The sequence below is a fragment of the Nicotiana attenuata genome, chromosome 2 (genome assembly GCF_001879085.1).
Source record: "Nicotiana attenuata strain UT chromosome 2, NIATTr2, whole genome shotgun sequence".
Lineage (NCBI taxonomy): Eukaryota > Viridiplantae > Streptophyta > Magnoliopsida > Solanales > Solanaceae > Nicotiana > Nicotiana attenuata.
Window position 1 is genome coordinate 54,817,018 of NC_031990.1, and position 20,306 is coordinate 54,837,323.

Here is a 20,306-nt window from a genome sequence, read left to right on the forward strand (position 1 = left end):
CATCATTTGTAATAGCGTCGTAGAGTGTGTTATAAACTCTATGGCGATCATAGAATATTTGGTTCTTTCAAGTTCCTATTTTTTACATGCTTGCTAGAAGATGAGGCTTTTTCTTTGCCTCAATAGGATTAGTAAGGTAAGGTCCATGCCCCCCTTACATGTACTCTTCCTATGTGGTTCGTTTTTTATTATTAATAAAACTAGCCCTAGGCACCTGCCTAGTGGATTGCTTAAAAAAATTAAAAAAAAATCATATCAGCATTATGATTTGAGATTCTCATTCACACCCCGCTCTCCCTTCTCTCTACTTTCTCTCTCTAGGCGATTCTTAAGCTTTTGGTAGCCATGGCTGCTGTGATCTCTCCTCAGCCTTTGGCTGTGGGAGAGACAAACAAAAACACTGCTGAACATCCAACAAATTCCAATCCAAAACAATCTTACGCAGCCCAGCTTCAACAAAAACAATATGCCGCGTCAAAACTCGATTTGGTTCCTGTTGTTGTCGTGCATGGAGAGCCAATAATTGAGTTCACCATGGATGAGGTTAATGAATTTACAAGAGAAGAAGGTCTGCATCAGGAAGTTGTGATGAAGTTTTCATATGGAAAACCGGAGTTGCAAGAGATCAGAAAGAATCTTCCATCGCAGTTTGATATTGAAGGTCGATGTAATATCGGATATCGTCATCTGTTGGTGAGATTTGATATATTCAATGACTATGTTAAATTTTTATCAAAGGCGACAGGATATATGAAATCTAAAGGTGAGGAATTCTTCTTTAGAGCGTTTCCATGGACGTTAGGTTTCAATCCGAAGGAGGAAATGTCAATGGCAGTTGTGTGGATATCATTCCCAGGTTTGCCTCCTAATTTCTTTGCAAAGAGGTCATTGTTATCTATTGCATTTGCTGTGGGTAAAGCAATTGTTGTGGATAAGGCAACGCAAGAGAAAACTCGACCTAGTGCTGCTCGAGTTAAGGTCATACTGGATATTATGGACAAACATCCTAAAAAGTTAAAATTCTTATGACGGATAGAATTACTGGAAAATCCATCGTGCATGATCAAGAAGTTGTTTATGACAATCTCCCAAGTTATTTCACGTATTGCAAGCATCAAGGGCACAAGGAAAAATCGTGTCGATTAAGGAAGAAACAAGAAGAATAGGAGGTTGTTGCAGAAGGTACGCTAGAGGAAAGTATTCTGCCCAGTCATGAGACTAATATGGTTGAACAACTTCAAGGGGATGCTAGGGACTATTTAATTGCTAAAAGAGCAGTACAAATTGGTAGAGAAGTAGCAGAGAAAGATGGGAAGATATTAGATGATGCACCAAATAAGGATGTAGTTGAGCAGCAGGTAGTTCCAAGGGTAGAAGGACAACATACAGCTAATGTTCCTATTAATGTTACTGGGAATGCTTGCAATATTGATAAGGGTCCATCTAAGCCTTCACGAGATGTTCCTGCTAGGTTAGCCTTAGCAAGGATTTCTAATGTTGTGAATCCAATTGTAGAAGCATATGATAAACTGGCGATTGCTGCAAAAATTTTATCAGATGGTACAGCTTCAAAGAAGGATTTTGATCGTGATGAGGCGCCTGTACAAATTGCTAAGGTCAATGAGGAAATTAGTGAGAAGATGGAATTGATTCAATAGGGTAAGGCTGCTGGTAATTCACATGCTGAGACAGGAACACTAGACAGGGCAACTGGAGAACAAAATTTTGCAAACCAAACCTCTGACAGTAAGACGTTGCCCAGACTTCTGGGAAGGTAAACATGGGTAATAAGAGCTTGTTAAAGGAAAGTAAGGCTGGGAATATAGTAGAGGATGATAAGTTAGGAGATATGAACAATAAGAAAGGTGATTGGAACTTAGTAGGATCAAGAAAATCACCCACAAAAAGTGGTGCTTCACCAAAACAGCAGAAAGAAAGTATTCGACGGAACGCTTTTAACAATGGATCTAACTCAAATACATTTGAGGTTCTTGGTAATGCTGGGGAATCTGAAGCTGATGCAACAGGTTTAAAGGGTAATGAGACATCCAAACAGTTAGTTCCAATGCCCAGCAATGATCGAGGAGGACAAGGCAGTCATGAACTGGGTGAAAAGTTGGGCAGTCGACTAAATGACTCAAAGAACGTTTTAAGCATTGATCTGGTGAATATTCAAGCCCACAGTTATAACGTTACTAAATTGCATTTTTCTAATCCCCAAGTTAAACAAATTATCAAAGATGTTCAAAAAGAAATGGTGATGAAGAATACCATGGTTAAACAACCATTGGTCCCTCTCAACACTTCTATTTTTGATGTGCCTTCCCAATCAGTGGAGTCATATGGGGAAGTTGAAGGAGAATCTGGGAAGCTCATGTTGTCAACGGGGAATAACAACGAGGTTATACAAGCAAACGTGAGGCTTATGGCTATTAAATCCAAATTGTGGCAAGATCAACGAGAGGAAGATGATGAAGAGGACTGGGGAGATGGTTTTGCAGGTTACTCAGTTGAAGAGGGGGATCAAGAGGTCGATCAAGAAAGTGCAGGTGAAGATCTGGATGCTAAGCCTAATCCTAATGGGACAACAGCAGTAAGTCTTGTGAGCAAATTGAACCTTCACGCTCCAGAATTTATTCCCAGAAGTGCATCAGCTCCTGTTATGAAAAAAGCAGCAAATGGAATGTTAATTCAAGAAGCAACAACAACGTCAAAGCAGACCACACTAGGCGAGAATACAAGTCGAATTGTAATCACATCAACTCCTATTGAGCAGCAGCATCAAAGTGATCCAAACAGTAGTGACCGTGAAGTAGCAACAAAGCCAAAGTCGGGGCAGCAACAACTTGTCACAACTGCTCCAGATATCTTGTTAGAGGAAAGAAAACTTTTGGATGCACTGGTAAGTACTGATCCTCCTCACTCATTAAATAATAATGCTTATAGCACTGGTCGTGGGAGTAGGAGCAGGACTACATTACAAAGAAAATAACAAAATCAGGCAAGCATAGTTAGAGTACATGAGGAAAACAAATTGGTGACACAAGGTGTTGATCAACAATTGCCAAATCTGGTGCTTGAGAGTAGAGATATATATGCAGAGGGTGAGGAAGATGACATCTTAAACCAAAGCCGGGCAGAGGCAGCAAGAAAAGGTGATTTATCACCTATGCATAGCGGCAAAAGAAAGAAGTCACATACAAGAGATAAAAGTTGGGACGGTAGAGTCAATGAAGATGCAAATGTAAGGCGACTTCCAATGAGAGTTGCCAAACAAAAGCAGATTACCCAAACAACATCTACAAAATCAAATCGTTCAAAGAAGAAAGCATGAATTTTAAAGACTTTTTGAAAAGAGTAGAGGATGAAGACATGTGTCTACAAGTTGAAGACTTCACAAAATTAGAGAACAATGGACATCACTGTGATTTCTGCATATTCTTATTTTACCATCACATTAGCATAGTTTTATGTAATATCATCACAGAGTATGTTATAAACTCTGTGATGATCATAGAATATCTAGTGTTAGCTAGTTCTTTCTTTTTACATGCTTGTGAGTAGGAGAGGCTTTTTAGTTGCCTCAATAGGATTAGTAAGGTAAGGTTTAGCCCAGTTTGTGTTGTGTTGCTCTAGCCCTATGCCTTTGGAAAGATATCCAAATGGCTATGAGATTATATGCCCTCGTGAGACTTTGCCGGCAGCTACACCATAATCCTCTACATGAGGCTGCCATAAGGGCAATGTGAGGCGCAGAGGAGTGATTATATAGCCAAGGTATAGAGGCAACACCATTGGTGCTATTGTCCCCCTTATTTGTACTCTTCCTATGTGGTTCGTTTTTTTTCTTTTTAGTTATTAATAAAACTAGCCCTAGGCACTGCCTAGTGGATTGCTTAAAAAAAACCCCGCGTTGGGGAGATGAGGAGACCCCCTTGAAAAAGAACGGCGCTACTCTCTGGGATCATTCACAGGAGAAGAAAATAAGAAAAGCTCTCCTCCCCAATTTCTAAGAGCAACGACGCTCCTCTTTCACTCTTCAACGGAGAAAACTGACCATCCCCTCCCTCAAAGTGAAAATCTAGCGCCATTCCCTCATCCCGATTGCTCTCTCTCTGAACAAAGAGCTAAAAATTAAAGAGTTCAGATCTAAAATTCAAAGATTTATTTTTAAAAAAAAATGAAGTTTGGTTGTTGAGTGGAGCTTAACAGAGTGTTGACGCGTGAGTTGGCTAAGGATGGATATTCTGGAGTTTGAGGTGCTAGAAATTGTTGTTGTCCACTGCTGTTACTGCTGATTGTCGCTTGTGCCGAGCTCTGTTCTTATTTTCTTAGCCTTTTCATGGCACCTTAAGAAATATGTGATTCCTAGGTATGTCAGATTTTATTTAGTTGTCTACCAAATTCATAAATACAAGTCAGAATTATTCGTGTTGTATTAATGTCCCAACCCCCCCCCCCCCCCCCCCCGCGTTGGATGTGAAGTATTTTTTAGACGTTTTGCTCTGCCTTCTCTCTACTTTCTCTCTCTAACTTGTCCTTCTCGTTGAGGTACAGCCATGGCTGCTGCAACCTCTCCCCAGCCTGTGGCTGTGGGAGAGGCAATTCAAAATACCATAGAATCACGTCCAAATCCCAGTAACAAACAATCTTATGCAACTCAGCTTGTAGGAAAAGTTTCTGCCGGAAAAGCTTCAAAACTAGAATTATGTCCAGTTACGTTTGAACATGGTATACCAATAGTAGAATTCACTATAGATGAAGTGAATGCATTCACCATCGAAGAAGGTCTTCTTCAAGCAGTAATCCTTAAGTTTTCGTATGGAAAACCTGATCTTCAGGAGTTGCGACAGATTTTTTCGAAACAATTTGATGTTAAGGGCTACTGTAATATCGGACAATTGGAATATCGTCATATTCTGGTAAGGTTTGATTTGTTTGAAGATTTTGTTCAAGTTTTATCAAGATCAACAGGATATGTTAAGTCGAAGGGAGATGAGTTCTTCTTTAGATCGTTTTCTTGGAAAATTGGATTTAATCCGCGAGAAGAAACTTCGAAGGCAGTTGTTTGGATCTCCTTACCTGAGTTACCTGCAAATTTCTTTGCAAAGAAGTCTCTAATGTCCATAGCATCTGCAGTGGGAAAGCCACTAGCTGTGGACAAAGCGACTCAAGATCGAACTCGACCAAGCACGGCTAGGGTTAAGGTGTTGTTAGACCTATTGGATAAACATCCTAAGAGAATTAGGATTCATATTGGGGATACGAAATCTGGGAAGCTAGTTGAATATTATCAAGAGATTGTGTATGATAATCTCCCAAAATACTGCACTTGTTGTAAACATCAAGGACACGATGAAAAATTGTGTCGTTGGAGGCTCGAGAAAAGTAAGGGGGATGTAGTTGAGAGGGAGGAAACAGAGGAACTGGGCAGTGGTGAGAAATTACAAGGGGATGCTAGGGAATTTCTAATTCTAAGAGGGTTGTACAACTGAGTGATGCAGCAGACAAACAAAAAAAATGCAGAGGAACAGGTATTGCATACAGGAGGAAAACAAATTGTTAATGAGATCAATGATATCCAGGTGAATCGAGTAAGTGCTGTTCCTGCTAGTGCAGTACAAAATCTGTCAACTGGGAAGACTTATGATAGGGAGAATACAGAACAAAATCGAGATGGAGTGGTGTGTAGTATTGATGGTGCAGCAAGCAGTATAGCAGCAGCACATACTACAATTCCAGGTGTGCCTATAGAGGAGTGTGTAAAACTGGACAAGAGGCCTCCTAAACCTTCAAGGGATGTCCCTGCATCTACAGTGTTTACAAGGATGTATTTGGCTACTGCTGGTGCTTTAAAAACTGCTGCTGATCGAGCCATTGTGAATGCACAAGCTGGGAATGGAACAATGCATATGGCAGCAACATATCAAAACAATGCAGGAGAAGATAAGGCAAAGGTTGGAATTGGTTCCTCAGGTGGTAAATGTGCTATTGGTGCTGATTTGTCAAAACAACCAACTGATGGTGCACTAAAAATTGTTACAGATCGTGCCAATGTTAATTCTCAATTTGAGAAACAAACATTGGACAGTGCTATTAGTGATCGAGCTGCGATTGGTACACAGGCTGGAACTGCAGCAGTTGATGTGAAAATTGGAGATCAAAATAGTGGCGGAAAGGATAAGGAAAAGATTGGAGAGGTTTCAGCAGGTGGTAATATAGGTATTGAGGCTAATACATTTCAAAAACCTGCTGGAAGTGGACTGCAATTAAGTAGACAAACCTCTGATAAAAAGGTTGTGGCTCAGACTTCAGGGTATGAAAAAACTGGTTATAAGAGCACTGAGTTTGAAAATAGAACTGGGAATGTCATTGAGGAGGTTAAGGGAGGACAACTGAACAAAAAGGAAGGAGAGTGGAATGTAGTAACATCTAGAAAATCTCCGGCAAAGAAGGGGGCTTCACCAAAATTGCAGAACCAAGGTGCTCGACCAAATGATCTACCTGTTGGCTCCAGCTCAAATTTTTTTGAGGTCCTTGCTACAGATGGGGATCCTGAAGTAAAGGAAACAGTTGGTGATGACAATATGATGTCCAAACAACTAGTTCTAAGGTCCAGCAATGAAGAAGGAGGGCAAGGTAATGTTGATTTGGATAAAAATATGGGAGTTCGACGAATTGACTCAAAGAACAATTTGGGAGCTGAACTTATAGGCATCCAAGCACATAGCTCCAATGCACCAGTTTTACATTTTTCCAATCCTAATGTAGAACAAATCATTAAGGACGCCCAGAATGAGATGATGATGAAGGTTGCTATGGTTAAACAACCTTTGGTCATATTAAATACATCCGTATATGATATCCCCTCTCAATCAGTAGTGTCTTTTGGCGAGTTTGAAGGGGAATCTGGGCAACTCATGCTATCAACTGGGAATAACAACGAAATTATTCAAGCTAAGTTGAGGAATATGGTTTTTAAAAATAAGCTATGGAAAGATCAAAGGGAGCAGGACGATAAAGAGGACTGGGGTGATGGTATTGCTGGATACTCTTCAGAAGAAGGTGATCAGGAAGTGGATCAAGAGAGTGCAGGGGAGGAGATTGATTTGCCAATAAATCCAAAGCCTCATGGGACAACTGTGTCAAGTCCCACGACCAAATGGAACCTCAATGCTCCAGCTTTCGTTCCTAGAAATTCTCCAACTAATGTTAGTCACAAAGCAGTGGTTGGAAAGTTGATTCAAGATGCAGCAACTCCATCTGGTAGTTCAATGCATGCTCCAGCAACACAAACACAGCAGATAGTTCCAACTGGTAAGGATCGACCAACAGCAGCACTGATATCGGGGCAGCAACAAACAGTAGCAACCAGCCCAATCCTTGATGCTGAGCAGAAGCAGCCTAATCCAATCAACTCAACTGTTAATCCTATTATTAACCAGCCCAATCCTTGATGTTGAGCAGAAGCAGCCTAATCCAATCAACTCAACTGTTAATCCTATTATTGGTGGTGCAGCAACAGTAACAGAAAAGACTGGGCAGAATCAAATTGTGACAACCATTCCAGATATTTCAGTAGAGGAAAGGCAGCTTTTGGATGTAATGGTAAGTCCAAATCCTATCAGATCTTTACATGTTATTGCTGGTAGCACTGGTCGTATGAGTAGAAGCAGGAACAAATTGCAAAGTATAGAAAAACAACAACACAAGACAAGCTTGGTTAATAAACAGGAGGGAAATACAATGGTGACACAATATTTTGAACAACACATGCCAAATCCGGTGATTGTGGGCAGAGATACATATGTAGAGGGTGAGGAAGATGATATACTAAATCAATGTCGAGCAGAGGCAGCAAGAAAAGGAGACTTGTCACCTATGCATAGTGGAAAAAGTAAGAAGTCTCGTACAAGGGATAGAAGCTGGGACGGCAGGGTGAATGAAGATGTAAACGTAAGGCGACTTCCAATGAGAGTTGCCAAACAAAGACAGGCCATCCAAACTACATCCACAAAGTCCAATCGTTCAAAGAAGAAAGCATGAATTTTGAAGACATTTTAAAGAAGGTAGAGGAAGAAGACAAGCGGATTCAAATTGAAGATTTCACAACACTAGAGAAGAGAGAACATTACTGTTATTTCTACATATTTTTATTTTACCATCACATTAGCATAGTTCTATGTAATATCATCACAGAGTATGTTATAAACTCTGTGATGATCATAGAATATTTAGTTCTAGCTAGTTCTTTCTTTTTGCATGCTTGCTAGTAGGTGAGACTTTTTTATTTGCCTCAATAGGATTAGTAAGGTAAGGTTTAGTCCAGTTTGTGTTGCTCTAGCCCTATGCCTTTGGAAAGATATCCAAATGGTTATGAGATTATATGCCCTCGTGAGACTTTGCTGGCAGCTACACCATGATTCCTCTACATGAGGCTGCCATAAGGGCATTGTGAGGCGCAGAGGAGTGACTATATAGCCAAGGCATAGAGGCAACATTACTGGTGCTATTGTCCCCCTTATTCGTACTCTTCCTATGTGGTTCTTTTTTTTTCTTTTTGTTATTAATAAAACTAGCCCTAGGCACCTACCTAGTGGATTTGCTAAAAAAACCGCGTTGAAGCTCTCCCTTCTCTCTACTTTCTCTCTCTAGGTTGGCGACTTTTTTTTCTGATCTTGGCAGCCATGGCTGCTGCGATCTCTCCTCATCCTTTGGTTGTGGGAGAGACAATCCAAAACAACTCAGAAACAGTAACAAACAACAATCCAAAACAGTCTTATGCTGCAAAAATTCAGAAAACAAAAACTGGTGCAATTGCGTCAAAACTGGAATTACTTCCTGTTCATATGATCCATGGAGAACCAACTATAGAATTCACAGTTGAAGAGGTGAACAAGTTCACCATCGAAGAAGGACTGCATCAGGCAGTAATTCTCAAATTTTCATATGGAAAACCAGATGTTCAAGAGTTACGACAGTTAATTCCAAAACAATTCGACGTCAAAGGTTATTGCAACGTTGGACAGCTAGAGTTTCATCATATCTTGGTACGTTTTGATCTCTTTGAAGATTATGTTCAGGTGTTGTCAAGAACAACCGGTTACGTTAAGGCAAAAGGAGATGAATTTTTCTTTAGGACTTTCCCATGGACAATAGGTTTCAATCCTCGAGAAGAAACTTCAAAAGTTGTGGTTTGGATTTCTTTACCAGAGCTGCCTGCCAATTTTTTTGCAAAGAAATCGTTATTATCCATAGCTTCAGCAGTAGGGAAGCCTCTTGCAGTTGACAAGGCGACTCAAGAACGAACACGACCAAGCATGGCAAGGGTTAAGGTGTTGATCAATTTATTGGACAAACATCCTAAGAGAGTTAGGATAAATATTGTGGACATGAATTCTGGAAAAATAGTAGAACATTACCAGCAGATCGTGTTTGATAATCTACCAAAGTACTGCACTTGTTGTAAACACCAGGGACACGATGAAAAATCATGTCGTTGGAGGATCGAGAATAATCAGGTAGATGTTGCAGTGGTGGATGAAAGGGAAGGTCTGGGCAAGTTGGATAGATTGCAAGGAGATGCTAGAGCTTATCTTAACGCAAAAAGAGCTGGGCAGCAGGGGGAGGAAACAACAAAGGAAAGAGCAGATGAGCATCAAGACTCACAGATAGAAGGAGGAACACAAACTGTTGTGCAGAACAATGGGAATGTAAGGAATTCTGCTATTGGTAACAATTCTGCTATTGGTAACACATTACCTGGACAGCAGGGCTTACAAATTCAAGGTGAAAAGCAAGTTGTTATGCAAAACAGTGCAAATCGATTTTCTGTAGGTAATCATGTTGGTGATGTTTCAAAGGTCGACAAAGGTCCACATCCGCCTTCTCGAGATGTGCCTGCTAAGGTGGCTTTAGCAAGGATCTCTAATGTTGTCAATCCAATTGTCGAAGCTTATGACAAATTGGCTAGTGCTGCAAAAATTCTGTCAAGTGATCCTAGCTCAAAAAATGTTGCTAATCGAATTGATGCAGCTGTACAAAGTAGTAAAGGCTTGGCTGCTGCTGAACAAGTTTCTAAGGGTCAGCTACAGGAAGGTAATGGGGCACTAAATGGCAATTTCTCAGGTGATAAGGTTAAAAATCCAGAGGCTAAAAAAACAGAGGAAACAGAGTTGGCTAATGCTGCAAAAATTCTGTCAGCTGGTACTGAAGCAGCTGGCCAAACTGTTAGGGTCAATGAGGGTATTGGTGAGAAGCTAGTTTTGACTCAACAGGGAAAGGCTGGTATTAAATCACACGCTGGGAAAGGAACTATAGACAAGAAAGCAGGAGATTCAACTGCAGATGGTGAGCAAAAAAGTGCAGAACAAATCTCTGATAAACCAGCTGTGGCTCAGAGTTCAGGCAATGAAAAAGTAGGGAATAACTTTGTAATGATTGAAGATGCTACTGGAAAAATAAGCAAGAATGGTAAGGGAGAGGATCTGAACAAAAAAGGAGGAGAATGAAAGTAGTAACAGGTAGAAAATCGCCTACAAAGAAAGGGGGATCACCAAAATTGCAGAACCTGGGTGTTCGACGAAATGACGTTAACATTGATTCCAGCTCAAATATGTTCGAGGTTCTTAAAGGTATTGGGGATCCAGAAGGTGTTAAAACTGATGTAAAGGAGCAAGCAATATCCAAACAACTTGTTCCCATGCCCAGAAATGAAAAGGGAGGACAAGACAGTGGTAATTTGGACAAAAATATGGGTGTTCGACAAAAGGACTCAACGACCAATTTAGTGGCTGAACTTATTGGCATCCAAACTCACAGTTCCAATGCACCTGTTCTGCATTTTTCCAGCCCCAATGTAGAACAAATAATCAAGGAAGCTCATAATGAAATGATGATGAAAGCTACCATGGTTACACAACCTTTGGTTACCTTGAACAAATCTGTATTTGATGTCCCCTCTCAGTCATTGTGTTCCTTTAGGGAATTTGAAGGAAAATCTGGGCAGCCTATGGTGTCAACTGGGAATAACAATGAGGTAATACAAGCAAATGTGCGGATGATGGCTATCAAATGTGAGGATGATGAAGAGGAGGATTGGGGTGATGGTTTCGCTGGATATTCATCAGAAGAGGCAGATAAAGAGGTTGATCATGATAGTGCAGGAGAGGAGATTGACTCAATGGCAATTAAAAAATATGATCAAGTGCCAGCAGCAAGTCCCAAGAGCAATCTGAACCTCAATGCTCCTGCTTTTATTCCCAAAAGTTACACAAAATCTGGTAAGCAAAATGCAGCAATAGGAGCTACTACAGTTACTGTGCAGCAGCAGCAAATTGGTTCCAATCCTTCAAATACAAATCCTACTGGAGATCGAACAACAACACCAACACCAAAAACTGGACAGCTCCCAGGTATAACAACCAGTACACATGCAACAACGTCTACAAAGAAAGATATTCCAGATGCTACTCAAATACGTGATTGAGAAGACAAAGCAGTAAATTCTGGACATAATCAAATTGTTGAAACCTGTCTAGTTATTTCAGAGGAGGGGAGACAGTTTTTGGATGCAATGGCGAGTTCTAATTCGTTAAATCCTGTAAATCTTACTACCTTTAGCTCTGGGCCTGTGAGTAAGCGCAGGAACAAGTTGCAAAAAATAGAACTACATCAAAGCAAGACAATGGTGACACAAACACAAGGACAATCTGCATTGGTGACACTTGATATGGTCCAAAATGTTCCACAACCAGTGCACTTGGGGAGAGAATTGTATGAAGAAAGAGAGGAAGATGCAATGTTGCAACAGTGTAGGGAAGAGGCAGCAAGAAAAGGGGACTTATCACCTATGCATAGCGGAAAAAGTAAGAAGTCTCGTACAAGGGATAAAAGTTGGGACGGCAGAGTAAATGAAGATGCAAACATAAGGAGACTCCCAATGAGAAATGCAAAACAAAAACAGATCACTCAAACTACATCTACAAAGTCCAATCGTTCGAAGAAAAAAGCATGATTTTTGAAGACATTCTGAAAAGAGTGGTGGACGAAGACAAGAATCTACAAATTGAAGATTTCATAAGATTAGAGAAAAGAGAACACCATAGTGGTTTCTTCATCTTTTTATTCTATCATCACATTAGTATAGTTTTATGTAATATCATCACAGAATATGTTATAAACTCTGTGATGATCATAGAATATTTAGTACTAGCTAGTCGTTCTTTTTGCATGCTTGCTAGTAGGTGAGGCTTTTTATTTGCCTCAATAGGATTAGTAAGGTAAGGTTTAGCCTAGTCTGTGTTGCACTAGCCCGATGCCTTTGGAAAGATATCCAAGTGGCCATGAGATTATATGCCCTCGTGAGACTTTGCTGGCAGCTACACCATGATTCCTCTACATGAGGCTGCCATATGGGCATTGTGAGGCGCAGAGGAGTGATTATATGGCCAAGGCATAGAGGCAACACTACTAGTGCTATTGTCCCCCTTATTTGTACTGCTCCTATGTGGTTCTTTTTTCTTTTTAGTTATTAATAAAACTAGCCCTAGGCACCTGCCTAGCGGATTTGCTAAAAAAAACAAATGATTAATTTTTGGTCAAAAAATAGTATAAAATTATATGCTTGGACTATAATTGCAATGTTATTGTAATTGTAGCCAAACGATGTCAATTTGCTAATTATGGAATAATTTGGTTTAGATAGGACCATAAATAATAAAATAAATCAAGAAATGCTTTTGAGATCGCTTGTGATGCAATTCTGTAATTATTTATTGGAAATAAAATGCTGGGTAAATTAATAAAATATAGGAAAATTATGGAAAAATACCAACTACTATTGATGCATAAAATATAAGATGTACTTCAAGGGATCCATTCTCGATATGAGATATGTAGTATAGACGCAGAAGTAATGTCTCAGCTTCTGAGCTACCCAAGTCAAAGCACAACAGGTGCGTTCCAATAAAGAATACTGGGCCTCGTACGGGGTGAACTTCTTGCTGAGATATTAAGCAGGAAAACAGTTTGAAGAGAGACTTGTTTGAAATAGTTTTGTAAAACAACAGGGGGAGTTATTCAATAGGACATTTTTGAAAAGAGAGTAGAGTAACAAGCAACAGTCCAAACACAGCACCCAAAACAGGTTCATACATAACCAAGAAACATAGGGCCAAGGCAGGTTCAGCAACCACAAACAGGGGTAGTGGGATTTGGGGACACATAGGTCACATAGGTAAACACATAGTTGTAGGAGCACTTAAGCATAGAATCAGCAATATGCTAAGAGGTTAGGGAACTTTAGAATTAACACAGAATCATGTAACTTAAGGATAGCCTAACTACTTTGCACAGAGAGGTTCATGCCAGAAATCAGAGAAACATAAGTAAGGAAGGGCCACATTGGGGTATACAAGGAGGGGGATAACATTTCATAAACATGATGAGTCTAAGGGAGGGGACACATTCAGAAGCATGCTGATAAAGTGATGAAGTAAACATATTAGTTGCAAGTCGAACAACAAAACCATAAGTGAAAACATACTAGAAATAGGATGAACTGAAGCAGTAAAAGAAACATATTATTTTTGAAACTTGAATTGAAATCAGAACATACCAGTAAAGAAGATAGTAAACTCAAAGTGAGGAGCAAGAGAGTAGAGTAATCAGCCTTGGCTTGTAGCCGGCTGACTTAGAACAATAGCAATTAACCGAAGAAAAGAGAGCAGAAGAGTGTTTTTTGTGTGAGAGAGAGTTTTTTGAACCAATGTGTTCGTGTGTGTAATGAAAAGAGAAGAGAGTATACATAATAGTTTGAAAGCTAGGTAAATAAGGCAAGAATTAATTGTTTAGCAATTATAGAACTACAGAATCAATTAAGAATGAAAATCAGCCAAGTCTCCCTTAATTAAGGGAGTAATTTTACCAGCGGTAGAAAGCAGGTAACAAATAAGGAAAAGATTCAAACAACATAGGTGCAGAATATATAATTAGAGATAGATACATAAGCGTCTAATTAAGGAAATAACAGTAGGAATCAATTAATAATACAGTCAACCACATAATAAGGTAAAAAATAATTTAAGGGTTATGGAAACAGGAAAAGAATAGCCGAAAATCGGTATAAGGGTATCAACATAGTAAATCAAGGATTCAAAAATCGAAAAATAATACTAACATTAAGGGAAATAGTATAGACTTCCATGGATAAACCAATAAACGGAGTATAAACAAGGAGAATCAAATCGGAAACCTTAATAAGATATTACTAGGGTGAAAATCATAAAATACTCTAATTAATCGAAGCATATTCATGAGAATCAAACATATAGACAAATCGAATGAACAAACAGTAGAGACGAACTCAGAATCCAAGACTAAAGCCAAAAATTAGGGGTTTTCAACATAACTAGTTAGGTTTATAGGGAAAGCTTAACAAAACCCTATAAAACACTCAGGGATCAGGGAACAACACTTAGAAATCAAAATCGTTCTTAAAGAAAGTTTCAGAAACCCTAGTTATGAAGGAAAATGAAGCGACGCTTTGAAAATCGAAAGGATTTCATAAAACAAGTAGAAAAATAGTTCAAATATTCTCAGATCTGTTATAGATCTAAAGAGTTAAGAGAGAAAATTAGGGTTTCGAGAAAAATGACCCAGAGATAAAGAGAGACCAGCTTAGAAACCATAGGTCTAACAAAAAAAATCGGACGATCTTACTCAATCGAGCCATGGTGGCCTAAGGACAATGAGAATCAGGCCATAGGTGCGAGTGAACAGCCACTGGTCCCTTGAGGACCTTCGAGATGGCAAGAATCCGGCGTTTGGGGGAGCCAAGGAGGCTAGGGGTGGTGGTGGAACCACCATTGATACCGGCGAGCCAACGGCCGGCAAGTAGGAACCGTAGTTATGCAGAGAGAATGAGAGAGTGTAACGGCGGAGTGAAAAAGAGGAAAATGAGGGTTTGGGGGGAGGGCTAGTCTATTAGGTTAAATTAGGAAAGGGGGGATCTGGATCGTTGATTAGAATTAATCAACGGTCCAGATTGGAGCAGGGATTGGGTCGGGTAGGATTTAGGTTTGGGCCTGGGTCTTTGGGCTAGTGTAATTAGGTGATTTGGGCTGGTTTTAATAGGTTATAATTGAAATAAAATTGGCTATTTATTAAATACCCAATTAAATTAAATAAAACAATTTACAAAAATAGTTGGTAATTGCACAAAATTAATTTCATGCATAGAAAATAGTTAAAAATGACTATTTAGTATTAAAAATACAAATGATTAATTTTCGGTCAAAAAATAGTATAAAATTATATGCTTGGGCTATAATTGCAATGTTATTGCAATTGTAGCCAAACGATGCCAATTTGGCTAATTACGGAATAATTTGGTTTAGATAGGACCATAAATAATAAATTAAATCAAGAAATGCTTTTGAGATCGCTTGTGATGCAATTCTGTAATTATTTATTGAAAATAAAATGCTGGGTAAATTAATAAAATATAGGAAAATTATGGAAAAATACCAACTGCTATTGATGCATGATTTTGAAGGTATATATGCAATTTTGAAAATATTTTGGGGAAAAATTGGGTATCAACAGGTATAATACCCCATATTTATGGACTAGTGCTATACCAATGATCATGATGGTAAGGTATATGAAATATGTTAGTATTTAAGTGAATCGAGACCTAGGAAATTATTGTGTGAATAATTGGTTAAATGTTGGTATAAAGTCATAGAATATGAAATTAGTTATAAGTGGATAAATGTCATTTGTATGAATCCACGTTCAATCATGAGGATAAGGGGGACTCATGACTAATCAACTTTATAAGGATTAAGGTGGCAGCAAGTAGGAAATTCAATATTGACTAGGCAAGTCTTGGAGCTAGGTGGCAATATTAGGGAGTTTTGGTGGCTTAGTCATCAAATAAGTGGGGTGGATAAGCATTTACGTGGCAACAAGTATGGGTCTTGATCAAGACAAATGGTGACTCTTTGGTTTGTGAGATTAGGTGGCATTTTAGGGGAATTTGTGGGTTGCCACATGGCATGAAGTTGGCCAAGGATGGCACCAAAGTGCACATGTGTCATAGCACTTGATGTGCTTTATTTACACGTGAAATGTAAGCCTTAAGCCTTCATGATTATACATATACTTCTTTTGGAATTGAGGTATAGAAAGAAGGTTGAAATCTCTCCTTCTATTAATAGGGAGTCTCTTACTTTAGAAACATAGAAAAATACATCCGTGATACTCCATATGTCCAGTAACATGAAATATGGCATGATCATAAGAAGTGCTTTATTCTTGTTCAAAGATTTAGAAGGAGCAAAAGTTGTTCTTGGCAAGCTCAAGTATAAGTGTTTGATAAATTCCTCAAGTAAGGTACGTTAAGGCCAATCCTTTCATCTTTTGGATGATCCAAGTAACGATACGTAAACTTAATGTTATTCCATAAGTGATTCTACTCTTAGCAGTTAAGAATGTCTACCTTATTCATTCCTATAAAGGGATATTCAAGCATGTCTAAGTATGTTCTTATGTCTTCATTGAGGCATATGATAAAGATATTAATGTTAACAATATAGTGATACATGCATCTCCATGCATTTACCACCGTGCTACGTCCGGTTGAGCAGTCATGCATATTCATTTACCGCCGTACTACGGCCGATTGCGCAGTCGTGCATATTCATTTACCACCGTGCTATAGCCGGTTGGGCAGTCATGCATATTCATTTACCACTGTGCTACGGCCGGTTGGGCAATCATGCTTATTCATTTACCACTGTGTGACGACCAATTGGGCAGTCATGCATCTTCATTTACCATCGTGCTACAGTCGATCGGGCAGTTATGCATTTACCACCGGGCTACGGCCGGTCAGGCAGTTACTACCGGTTGGGTAGCTATGTATCACTATTTACCACCGCTTGGGCAGTCATACATTTACCACCGTGACGGTCGGTCGGGCAGTTACCACTGATTAGTTGGGCAGTGATGCATCATAAGATATGGATAATAGTCTCAAAGAGAAGCATTATATATATAAGTATAGTAAGTATGCATATACAGAGTTTCAGGTTGATTTTTATGTGTCCTTAATTAATGTTGAATTATGGTTATGTTTCAGTTCTCCCTTACATACTCGGTACGTTATTCGTATTGACGTCTTTTTTGTTATGGACGCTGAATTCATGCCTGCAGGTATAGATAATCAGTTTGACGAGCCCTCATAGTAGACAATGTTAGCATTCAGCGAATCATCGGTAAGACTCCACATCATTTGGAGTGCAGTCGTGTCTATAAGTCATCGTGTCAGAGTTTTGCTGCGGACTTATAGGTAGGCCGGTACCCTGTCCCGTTTGATGTTAGATAATCTTAGAGGCTTTGTAGACAGAGGTTCATTTTGTGTAGTATGTCAGAGGCCTTGACGGCACATATGTAATCATGTTTTAAGAACGATGGTTCATTGATACAGTATTTGCCCTCTTATAGTTATACATTATGAGTTGTGGTCATATTGGCTCATGATAGTTATAGAAGAAAAACAAATGAGTTACAGAGTGGTTCGCTCGGGCCAGTACGGCACCGAGTGCCTGCCACGTCTCCCCAGGTTCGGGGGCGTGACATCGAGCAAGATCGAGACCGAGCAAGATCGAGGGTGACTAACCGAGCCAAAAAACGGAAAGCCAAAATATCTGCAATCGGTCGAGGATCACGGCGGAAATCCCGGCACGTATCAAGAAGATGTCAGTTAATTAGCTAATGAGATTTCTTACCTCATATAGAACTGTATCACGAGTAGGACTCCCCTACTATATAAATAGGGTCTGATCATTTGTAAAAGACATCATTTTTTACGCAACATAAAGCTATATACTGTCATTTTCTAGATTTTATTATCTTGTTACTATGTTCATATGTCAATTGAAACATCCTTGGTTCAAGGGTGATTGAACTTGAGGGCCAAGGCTATTCATTCATGTGGTTTACATTTATTCTTTTATAGTCAGTTTCAATATTAATATATTCTCTTAATATTTACCGATTTATATCACGTATCCTTAAACCATGTATAAATTCAATTGTTATCCGATTTTAGGGTAAACATATACGTTTCTTATATAAAATACTAGTGAAATACCAGTGCATACATGAAATTTTAGCGTACTACTCCCTCTCCTCTATATAGGTCCGCCCCTAATTTGAAGTATAAATAATATATTATAATATTTGAAATGTGGACAAGGGGCCAACAAATAATAGAGACTCTATCTCTGGTACTATCTTAAGAAAATGGATCTAGTGCTCAAATCAATTTCAGAATTTAACGTATCATGAGTGAAAATTGACCAAAATCATATTTGGGTCTTCTTTCCTTCAATCTTAGTTGGTTGAAATTGTAACTATCTGATCTTTTTTCCTTTTTTGTTCTTTCAAATACATTTGATGGATTTCAGTTGTAACTACTTGATATTGCTTCCTTTTCCATTTTGAGCAACATTATTGCTCTTACACAGTTCCACTGATATACACATGATCCAGGAGAATGACCAAGTGTGGACTTTTCACTATTCTCTCAACTTCTTTAGATTTTTCCTCAAAAAGTCTATATTAGTATTAGATTACATAGTGATCAATATCACTATTCCGTATTGTTGGTCATGAAATGGCAAATGCCTAATTTCTGACAGGAACGCTGAACGACTATGATAGAGATGTTTTAATCTGAATACACATTTGAATATCAAGATGTATATTAAGATTAAGATATTTGAATTTGAATATACATCTGAATATATTAAGATGTGTATTAAGATCTAGATAGAAATAATTAAGACTGTTTAATTTGTATAATCTGAATGTATAAAATTTATCTTTACTTGAAAATTAACAAACATAAAATTCAAATGAAATACTAACTAATCTAATATTCTATCAATAAAATATATAAAAAAATTTAAATATGATAGTTGTTAGTGGTAATGGCTAACGGGTGAATGCCGACTAGAGGTGGTGGTTGGTGGTAGTTTTGGTTGATGATGGTGGTTCATGCTAGTAGCTAGTAGTGATTGGTAGTGGTGGCGATTATGGTTGAGGATGGTGGTGGTGGGTGGTTATAGTTAATAATTGGGGGTGGTAGTAGTAGTTGTGACTGAGGAAGGTGGTGGGTGGGTGGTGGTAGGTTATTATGATAGGCAGTGCCGGCTGTGGTTGTTGATGGTGATGGGGTGGTCAGTTGTGGTAGTTGAGATGGATGAGTGTTGATTGTGGGTGAGAATGATGGTGGTCGGAGTGGTGGGGATAGCAGGTGGTGATGGTCGATAATGGTGGCGGCTATGATTGAGGATGATGGTGGTGTGATGGTGGTGGAGGTGGTGGTGGTGTGGTGGTTGAGTGTGGTGGTAGTTGATAATGGTAGGCGGTGGCGGCAGTTAATAATGAATATGTGATAGCATCTTAAAGAAATTAAGTCTATGTTATAGATCTTAACCATACAGACCTATTCAGGCCCATTAAGTGGTTGTGAAGTAAAAAAAACAAACACACTTAATGATTAAGATCTGAATAATTATGATTCAGACTTTAAAAACAAAGGCGTTTAATGTCTGAGATCGGAATGATTAAGTTCAGACCTCCATTAAGTGAAAAAAAAAAATAGGCCTTCCCATTGCATTATTTTATTGGTTCAAGAGGTACTCTAAAGTTTGTTTGGATTGTGGTGAAATGTATCGTTTTATAGTATTATTAATTGGATTAAGGAATATTTGGTTAGAGTGTACAGTAAGTATTAGACTTACCAATAATTGAAGACTAAAAGAAAATAAAAAATAAAATATGATAGTAAAAGACAAGATTGAAAAGTTTCTAGAAGGATGATTATTTGTATATAGCGGCGAAAAAAGTAGTATCAATGAGGAATGGTTGCTAAATATGTATGTATGTATGATGTAGAAACAACTGAAAACTAAAAAAAGAAAAAAGAAAAATAAAGTGATTAGTGACAAGAAAGTGGCGAGAAAGAGAACATAAAAAGTAGTAGTAGTTAAATATGATTAAAACAAAATATGATTACCAGCACTGATTAAAATGTACTGCTTAAAATATGATGGAAAAAAAATCGGGTAAAAGATGGAGTTAAAAATGAAAGATTAAGGTAAAAGGTAAAATAATAAATAACAATCCTATCACACCAAATGCATTTGTTAAATAAAAAGAGTTTTTCCAATATCACGTAATATAATAAATTTAATAATATACATTTTAAATAACAACCATAACAAATATTA

General features: G+C 38.5%; 1 protein-coding gene across 1 annotated transcript; it reads left to right on the forward strand.

The window, feature by feature from the left end:
- LOC109219864 lies at positions 4,560-5,495 on the forward strand. The gene has a single exon (XM_019384332.1). It carries the CDS (start codon positions 4,560-4,562, stop codon positions 5,493-5,495), a length of 936 nt encoding a protein of 311 aa, XP_019239877.1.